Below are 9550 nucleotides of genomic sequence, written 5' to 3'. Positions count from 1 at the left end.
CCAAGCTTCGACCAGTAGGTAATCGCCATCCTGGCCACATCAAACTTCTACTCGTCCAGGATGGCTTTAGGTACTTATATACTGGTCTCTGCAGTAATGTACTATTTCTCAAACATCCAAGGAAATGGCGTCCTTATCTTAGTGATCATAGAACGCCAAGTACGTCATTGTATAGCATTTATTGAGGATTCGTTCTAATTCTAAATTAGAGGATAGTAATGGAATTTCATAGAACATTGCCGGCCAAGGCCAGCAAAGAGATTGTCTTTTGTTTCAGTGGGTTTTATTTATTATATTGACTAGTGGTTTTTTTATTCAAGTGTTATTCTTTCCAATATGAGTTCACCATCGAGAGACATGGTATTATTTCCTTGGATTTATTTGAGAAAAGCACTACCTATACAAGACTCTTTCGCGAACAGGGATTGTCGGGCTCGTATCTCTAGATATACGAGTATACTCTATAACTACTCGGCCGGCAATCCCCTATTTCGCGGACTCTGCAGTAATGTACTATTACCTCATGGCAATAGTTTTACCAAGGATTGAGTCGACCAACTACCGAACTATAATATAATATTTTCTAAAGCTGGTTATATCAGATAGCAGCTGGCCTACGAATAATAGAACAAAGACAAGCAATCCGGTACTTGGTACGAAATTATCACAAACTATAAAGAAGAAATTACATAAGTATAAAGAGTAGACTACACACAATATGTAAAACTGGTGCATTTGACGAAATCATAGGTAAGGGTTGATAATCAAACGACTGGACAAATTTAACACAGTTAATGATAGTGAACCTAATTCAATGAAAAAATCAAATAACCTCACGCATGGGTCTTTCCAGTTTTATCATTTATCAAATCAAACCTACACTACACTACAGTCTACACTACATAGAGCACTTGTAGAGCCATCTCTTGATATAAAAATACACTACAAAAGTAGGTGTAAAACTAAACAGGTGTACTAAGACAAATTTATGTAAATGTCGCTTTCCACTAAATTAGTGAAATAAGTGTATTTTTTTATTATTTTTTGTTCGTTTTTGAGCATCATTAGTTAAAAGGCAATTGATTAAAGGTTGTTAATTAATGTACCGTGCATTGATTCATTTACAACAGTCTGTACTGTTAATGTTGCCTGCGTATAATTACTTTTACGTTTGGATTCCGCAATAAAATGTGTACATTTTTTTATCAATTGACCAATAAACTCTAATAACAAATACGTGGGGGTATTCAAGACTACAAATGCATTTATTAAATATAAAACAATCATATAAGCTCAAGTTCTGATTTACATAAAACTTCAAAGTGAATGTCGCAAGTAGAGTACAGACGCTTTCAAATGTTTCGTTGCTTACCGTTGCAGGTTTGTCAAATTATTGATGCGGTGGTTTGAATTGAAGTGCGAAGCTTCGCATTTCCATAAATATTCGTTTTTATATAGTGTATTTTAACAAAATTAAATGTATTTGTGATTCGCGTTATTTAAGTCTATATTATTTGTAATTAAGTACATATTTAGTTAATCATGGTTCTGGCGGAACGAAGTAATGATGTACGAAACGGGAAGCGGTCGAGAGGGCCTAGCCCCAATGGCCATGGAAGTCCAGAATCCAGTTCCGAGGAAGATAATGGTAAGGTACCCTTGTATTTTTGCGGCTGCTTTCGGAAAGTGTTCGAATGTTTTTGGGATGAACGTATGAACAATATCGCAAAATGCATGTGGTATTGTTCATCTCAGTCAGACGTCAAGAAGTATGAGTCGTCCTGTCGACGTGATTAATAAGTCATTTTGGGGCTTAGTTTTGTTTATATGCTGGCGCTCTTGTATCTAATTTTATTAATTTCACCTCACTCCATGCTTTCTGTTTTTTGCTTTTCATCATCTACATCTGCCTCCATCTACGTACTGCTCATCTCATCATCCGTCATTTAACATGAAACAAGCAGTAGTGCCATTTGCAGCTGAGAAGATAAGAGTGGGCCGGGATTACCAGGCAGTTTGTCCAGAGTTGGAACCTCTGGAGCAGCGGAGACCAGAACTTATATCCGACAGAGCACTGCTTGTGTGGTCACCGACTTGTGACATATCTGATGCCAAATGTAAGTGCTCATTTTATGAAGAATTGAAATTAAATTATTAAAATTCTATCTTAATTTCATTGATTTTAATTTTGTTTTAGTGGATGAGTATATAACTATAGCTAAAGAAAAATATGGATACAATGGGGAACAAGCTCTTGGCATGTTATTCTGGCATAAACATGATCTAAATCGGGCATCTATGGATTTGGCAAACTTCACACCATTCCCTGATGAGTGGACGGTCGAAGATAAGGTGCTCTTTGAGCAAGCCTTCCAGTTTCATGGCAAAAGTTTTCACAGAATCAGGCAAATGGTAAGTTTTGTATTGTTATTGTCAATCAATTGTGTAATGTGTGAAATTTTGGATGATAGTTTTCTTATTAATTGTTGTTTGACAGTTACCTGACAAGTCAATAGCTTCACTAGTGAAATATTATTACTCATGGAAAAAAACGAGGGCACGAACGTCTCTTATGGATGTTGTTGGAGAAGGCCGCACTGCCGCAGGCTCGGGCACAGGCAAGCGAGAGTCTGGCGCGGGCTCTGAACCAGGTGGATCAGACAAGGAGTCTGACAACGATGAGAAGGTAGGCATGACTCATATTTGCAATAAAATTGGCTTCCATGTAGAATCTTTCATTACCAAATATATTTTGCTGTACAACTCACCATTATGTTGTGTATGTAATTAATAACAATGGAACTGGATGTTCAGATCTTTCCTTGTTTGATTATCGCTGATGGTGTATCTGGATTGTCCAATAAAATCAGTCCTTTTAACTAGTGGCACTAGTAGTGAATAGAAATGCAGAGTGGTAGTGTTCCTTTAATTGTTCAGTAGCCGTTCCACATTTTATTATTAACTTACCTTTCTCTAATAAAATTATTCTCTTGAAATAATTACCTAATGATTTTTCGGTTGATGCCTGGATCTTCTGACAATCTGGACAGGAGATAAGAGACTAATGTAGGAGCATACTTGAGACATTGTTGATGAGTTTTGGGGTGTGTTGGCTATGACAGAAGTGGACTATCCACCGCGGTATAGTGCGCGGCAGCCGGTCTCCGGGGCCGGCGCAAGCGCAGCGCGGGTCGCCGACCTCCCCCCAGGTGGGTGCTTCGCTTCCCACCATCATCATCATGAAAAGGATGTTCAGTGTCTTCTTCTATCCTCTCACGTCTGTCTAATCGGTGTTTATATCATCCACATTTTTGATGTCTGTCGGAACCTCCTGATGTTGATCTCCAAACTTGTCCCATTCAATGGTGTCTGTTTTCGTCACGCAATACCTTTAGTGCTGCACTTTATCATTCATGTCTACATAAGTGTTTATTGCTTATTGGTGTGACCATGCTTTGTTATAAGATTTAATTTCATAAAGTTTGCTACAACAAAATTTTGTACTTTATTTGAATTGTTTTTTGGTATTAAAGCATTATATTAACATTTCGTTAGTAAAAGTACTTTTGGTTTTTGGCTAAAGCTTATTTTTATTATTTTGACTGCTCTGCATTTTTGTCTACATACTATTGCTAGCATCATCATATTGAACTTGCATTACTGAAAATAAAATCTTATGATTGATTCAATTTAGTAATCTCCTGTTTTCATTAATATTTAATGTAATAGTGGCAATGCAATTGCCAGACGGTATGTTTTAGAGTTCACATTTTCCATATTTATCACTAGACCTAAAATCCTTTGTTTTCTATTTTCTGAGTAGCATGTCTGTGTGATCCCATATAGATGGTAACCGCTCCTTAATTTTTAATTAAACAGGAGGATTCTTTGCATCTTTTTATAATAGTCTGGATGTTGTTTCAGAACTGTTCACATTCAACAACCATGTCATACTTAACTCTACTTTTTAAATAGTCATTATTTATTGCACTTCTTGTAACAGAAAATAATAAACGCTTTCATACCTCATTCCCTCTACACCTTAACTCCTGCATGCTTCCTTTAACAGCCCCAAATAAACTTATGAATAAACTGTGTGTGCAGAATGGCATTTTAACGGGTTTTTAAAAGAAGTGTGTCAGTGTAAGAAGTTCCGTCCTTCAAGTAAGAATAGAATGTAGGAACGCCAGTTGTATGATAGTTTCGGCAGGATTGTAAAGTGTTGATTGGGGTTTAGGGCGAGGGCAGCGGCGAGGGCGCGGTCAAGCGGTGCTCGGTGTGCGGCATTCAATGCTCCCAGACCACGGCCCACAACTCGCAAAAGTTGTGCCAGGCTTGCCTCGTGCACGCCAGGTCGGTAATATCCTCTACAGCTTAGGTAACGTTCATTGTATCCATTCGTTTGCAATTACCTCTTGCATGTCTTTAAAATTCAATCGTGTACATTTGAAGTACCACGATCGGTACGGTTGAGTAGGTAGTAAGGATTGTTGTTTGAATGTTGGCGGTGATGTGACAGACGCACGGGGACGATGAGACCGCTCTGTGGGCCTTCGGGGCGCCGCGGGCCCGGCTCCAAACAACAGCGATACAAGCACCGGCTGCCGCGAGGCATTTACATCAATCATGACGATCTCGTCGCCATGGCCACCGGCCCGCAGCCCGGCGACGCGCCGCAGCCCGGGCTGGTCAATCAGGGCGACGCCATGCTCAAAGCCATGGACAGAGAAATAATATCCCTCAAGAGACAAGTAAGCCGCTACCGACCGCTGGTGTCGCTATGTAGAACCACTACTGGGCTACCGGGGCGGGAGTCGCATTCTCACTCTACAACGACACTGCTGCAAACGCACCTAAGACTCCTAGTTCCGATTTGTTCCTAGCATGAGGCTGGCACTGAGTATTGCAAGTGTGATGTAATGTGAGAATGTGATAGTTATAGTTATAACAGAATTCAATGCTCCCCGCCGAACTAAAGTAGTGCTAATCTTTAATACACTAGGTGCATTTGCCTAGAAATACATTCTGCACCACAGATGTCAGTTTAACCTACCATGTCCCGTATCTTATTTATGCCTATTACTTTATTTATTAACACTGCAATTGATAATCCTGTTTATCCCTTGATCGATCGATCAAATCCCTACTCTAGTTTCTTGGATAATCCAGATCTGCACTACCAGTTGTTAATAGTTGCTAGTGCTTTTTATTTTTCTTGTGCCTTTATGCCAATAATAAATGTGGACTGTTTATGCAGGTACAGCATAACAAACAACAGTTGAGTGCGATGAAGCGCAAAGTTGGGGACTCCGGCGTCGAGGAGTTGAGGCCCGGCGAACCGCCGGCAAAAATCAACTCTCGCTGGACCAACGACGAACTGCTTATGGCTGTGACTGCAGTCAGGAAATATGGTAAACAGTTCTTTGCAATTTTTTTTTAGGTCTATAACTTGAAGTTATAAACGTTAGCAATTTTCGTTGATTTGGTTATTGCAGTTTTACCTATTTATACATATTTGTTTGAAGGAATAAGTTATTTTGATCCATGTCAAATCAAAGCCAAAAGATAAACAGTACCCTTTTTTCTATAGATCTTGACAAACATCAATTCGACAAAGATAACTAAAATGATGTCTGTTTTTTTACTTATAGCACAGACTTATAGGGTGTGTCGTTATTAACAATAGAGTTGCCTCTAGCAACCTCAACTCACGTCTGAATTTAATGAGATTTGCTTCATGCAAAAATACCTGTGTTTGAAATCAGGTTTTATTGGAATTTAATCTTTGGGAGTTAATTTATTTAATCTTAGTATTTTAGGAAAGAGCTGTCATCATAATAAAACTTTTTCTTAAACGAGCATCCTTGTCTTCAGGCAAAGACTTCCAAGCTATAGCGGAGACGCTGGGCACAAAGACAGAAGCGCACGTACGCACGTTTTTCATATCGTACCGTCGCCGCTACAACTTAGACGCCGTGCTGCGCGAACACGAGGCTGATCGTGGAAACTCGAATCACATACCGGCAGGTAAGCGGTTTATAGAAGTTAGCTGTAAATCTTTGGAATAAATGCGCTATTCAGGGACGGCGAACGATGGACACCCATGCCAATTAGTCGAAGTTATTCCGACTGAGGCCATCTAACGTTCACTTTTTTTAATTAAAGAGTAAATGAGTAGTAGCCAAGATTTATTATATCATTTAATATTGCTACAATCGACGCATTGACGCATACAAAAAGTAGGACGCGAGCCACCCACCCACTCTATAAACATAGACAGGGAATAAACAGGCTTTTCCTTATCAAATTTCGCCAAAACGTGATTATTAGTAATAAAAAAAAACTTGTTGTAATGAGTTATTTTAAAGCTAGGTCACGTCTACGGTTATGGGGTTCCCTAGAAGAAGAGCAGGGTGGAAATGTGGGATTGACCAATCAAATTAGTTAAAATCTATGTCACATTTCAAGTGAGAGAAACGTGGATTTAAATTAACGGATTTGCACGCTTCACTTCAATAAAAGCACACCCACAATAGTTGTTAGTATAAATAAACACATTATTCTTTTTTTAGGAACAACGAGCACAGAAAATGCCGAAAGTGCCGTTGATAACACTAATGGTAACAATGGCACTGCATCACCACAAATCACAACCAAGGACGAAAAAGTAAGTCACCGCCGCACCTTATGGAACCATTAGTGTACCTGCGACTGACAGAGAAAAGAAGTGGACTAACGCTAAGTAGCCTCTAATGCAAATGTATAACCACTTTTTATGTTTTTATCATTCCGCGATTTATATTATGCATTGAAATAAAGCTTTGAACAGTGTTGATCGCGTTTAATTAATTTCCCGTTTAATGAGCCCTTTGCAGAGGATATAATTATTGTCTAACCCGTTCGTCATCTCGATCACATTCACCATGTTGCATCGTTTGTCAGGTATAAATGGTGATTGCGATTGTACGCGGCTTGACAATAACCCTACTGCTCACAAACACGGGGTAATAGAGCGATTCGAGCTGTTAGTCCACTTTCGGTTTCTTATTTACTGTCACACTAAAAAAATTCAATTTATCTTGACGACGATTAATAATAAATCTATATGAGAACACCAACTAGGTATAAAAAGTGATAGCCTAATTATTTACGTTGTCCAGTCACAGCACATTGATGTAAGGGCCAAGTATTCCAAAATATGTATGTTAAGCAGAGGTGTGTGTGAGGAGCTTGTGCAAATTTAAGTAGAATTACCCGATTACCAGAGAGCGTAAGTTTGGTGCGGATGACGTCATTATAACGAAGTCACATATAGGATGTTTTTAAAACAAAATTACAACACTGCAATGATTCTTAATAATTTAGTAATGATGTAAATTTAAAATACGATGTGAATAATAGTAGATTATTGTCGTGGCCTGGAAGTAGGCAATTGCTGGCTGAGTATGAGTATTAAACGGACGAGCTTGCGAGTACTGCCCTGGTACATGAATATCCGCACGTTTATCCTACGGCCCTGTTTACATTATTCTAGTAAAATCTTTCCAGTAGCATGACACTGCGGCGCTCGATCGACCTCGTGTAACTCGTTAGGATTGTGACCCCGCAATGTATCACTACTGGCACGATTTCACTGGATTAACGTAAACAGAGTCTACGGTGTGGTTAACAGGACGTGCAGTTAGGCTACGTACGCACTATGTATACAGCTAACCGTGCGGTGTTAGCGCGCCGTCTCTTTCACAAGTGATATTTTGAAGAGGGACCGCGCCGTTAACCGCGTAGTGCATACGTCGCCTTAAAATACTGTAATGGATAAGCGACCTTAATTATTATGGTTGGAACCACAAAAGTATTCATTGTCTATTCCTTTCTTCAGACGGAAGTGGACAGCGAGGGGGTCGCTATCGGAGCCTCAGCTGAGTCCGGCGGCCCTCCCACCACCCCACCTAAACACAAGCCAGCTAAGTGATGGACGACTATTACCCCTTGTGTAAATTATTCTTAGACTAAATTTGACCGAAACGTGAGAAAGTTCAGTACTGGACTAATAATATGAGGCGTTGATTCATATTTAAAAGTGTAAATTTTATTTTACACTATCGAATATGCAAAAACAATTTATAAATTATCTAGGACACAAAGAATCACTGCTTGCTGATCCACAGTAATATATAAAATCGCATCTTTCGTTTGAAATGTTCTGCAAGATTTTATTTCCAATGCTGTAATAGCTTCCATTTTAATTTTTGACATTATTTAATAAATGAAATATAATTGAAAGATCCATTCTTAACTGTCGTGATTAGTTAACAAGCATAACTTGAAGTATTTGGTCCAAAAGAAAGTGCAACTGCTAATCAAACACGTCATTGAAAAATTGTAGATCGTTTTAAGGGTTCTACAATTCTACATGTTATTAATGTTATTATACAACGAAATCGCTGACCCGCTAAGAAGGTCGGTCAACAGTGGTGTGGAGTAAACAGTTTCGGGTGACAAAACGGAGCGACAGAAGTATGGGTTGGGTATGTCTTCGGATGCAACACCTCACGGTTAGTATATGAACCATACCTACTTCTCATCACTGACGTCACGTTAAAAAAATAGGCAATCCGATGATAATCGAGTTATTACAATGCCATGCCACTGTCAGCCAGAGCGATGGTTTCAGCGATAAACACTATTTTCAATAAAGAGTCAGTGTGTTGTATTGTATTTTCGTGGCAAAAGCATTTAATTTTAATTTGATATGTTATTGTTACCTCTTACGACGGTTAATGACGGATTATCTTTAGTTTCCGAAATAGACATCACTTCGTTTTAATTTACGTTTCATTGACTTATTGATGGTGCTTGTAGTTGTGCCATTTGTACCTATTGTTTAATCGTCTGGCTATTATAGTATGTATATGGTAAAAGTCCCATTAATTTGGCATTTTAGGTTAAAATAAATACAACTTCAGTTGTAAAATATTGTATTCCAGCTGGCTCATATTTATTTATTCTAAACGACATGCATAGTTAAGATTTTTTTTAAACAAGATTACCAAGTTTGTGTAAACAGAATAAATATATTTTCTACAATTCAACTGATAAGGTAGCATGGTCTCTTAGGAGTAATACATAACCTACGTCACAGATTTAGAAGGAGATAATTGCTGTTGTTACAATAAAAGCATATACTGTATTTACACTAGAGATGCGCTGAATGTAAACTCCACGGGTGATGATACCATTTACCGGTCCGGATAGTACCGACATGGAAATAGCGACCCTGTTTTTCGTGTACACGCCCATAGATAGAAACTCATGTCAGTTTAAACTAGTTCGGTATTTCCATGGTCGGTATTATCCGGGTCGGTAAACAGTGTCACCTAATTCCACCGAATACGAATATTCGGCCGAATTATTCAGTTCAGCATAATGCCCTCACAGTCAAGTGCTAATGAAAAAATAATAATATAGCTAAGTCAGTTTATATTTACGTAAAGCTTGAGAATTAACGTGCTATTTTAATTTAGCACTTACGTTCACCATCCATCCATAT

General features: G+C 38.6%; 1 protein-coding gene across 3 annotated transcripts; it reads left to right on the top strand.

Annotated features, from left to right (window-relative positions):
• Nucleotides 1–1353: 1353 nt before the first annotated feature.
• On the top strand, nt 1354–8407 carry CoRest (REST corepressor). 3 transcript variants are annotated; one of them, XM_074089962.1, is made up of 11 exons: nt 1354–1648; nt 1980–2117; nt 2198–2412; nt 2498–2686; nt 3123–3209; nt 4238–4353; nt 4520–4751; nt 5258–5411; nt 5875–6027; nt 6573–6667; nt 7880–8407. In XM_074089962.1, exons 1-11 carry the CDS (start codon nt 1543–1545, stop codon nt 7970–7972), a joined length of 1578 nt encoding a protein of 525 aa, XP_073946063.1. In that variant the 5' UTR covers nt 1354–1542; the 3' UTR covers nt 7973–8407. The 3 variants fall into 3 exon arrangements, with proteins under 3 accessions (XP_073946063.1, XP_073946061.1, XP_073946064.1); XM_074089960.1 differs by having other exon boundaries at nt 1965–2117; XM_074089963.1 differs by lacking the exon at nt 3123–3209 and having other exon boundaries at nt 1355–1648; nt 1965–2117.
• Nucleotides 8408–9550: the final 1143 nt, after the last annotated feature.

The sequence above is a fragment of the Choristoneura fumiferana genome, chromosome 7, assembly GCF_025370935.1.
Source record: "Choristoneura fumiferana chromosome 7, NRCan_CFum_1, whole genome shotgun sequence".
In the NCBI taxonomy this organism is placed as follows: Eukaryota; Metazoa; Arthropoda; class Insecta; order Lepidoptera; family Tortricidae; genus Choristoneura; species Choristoneura fumiferana.
This window is presented reverse-complemented; position numbering and strand designations above follow the sequence as displayed.

Bases quoted from the DNA above. Each gene is read 5' to 3' on its own strand.
- CoRest (XM_074089960.1), top strand. From the start codon at position 1,543: ATGGTTCTGGCGGAACGAAGTAATGATGTACGAAACGGGAAGCGGTCG. The intron at 2,118-2,197 runs GTAAGTGCTCAT...ATTTTGTTTTAG, and splicing joins TGACATATCTGATGCCAAAT to TGGATGAGTATATAACTATA. The intron at 4,354-4,519 runs GTCGGTAATATC...GTGATGTGACAG, and splicing joins GCTTGCCTCGTGCACGCCAG to ACGCACGGGGACGATGAGAC.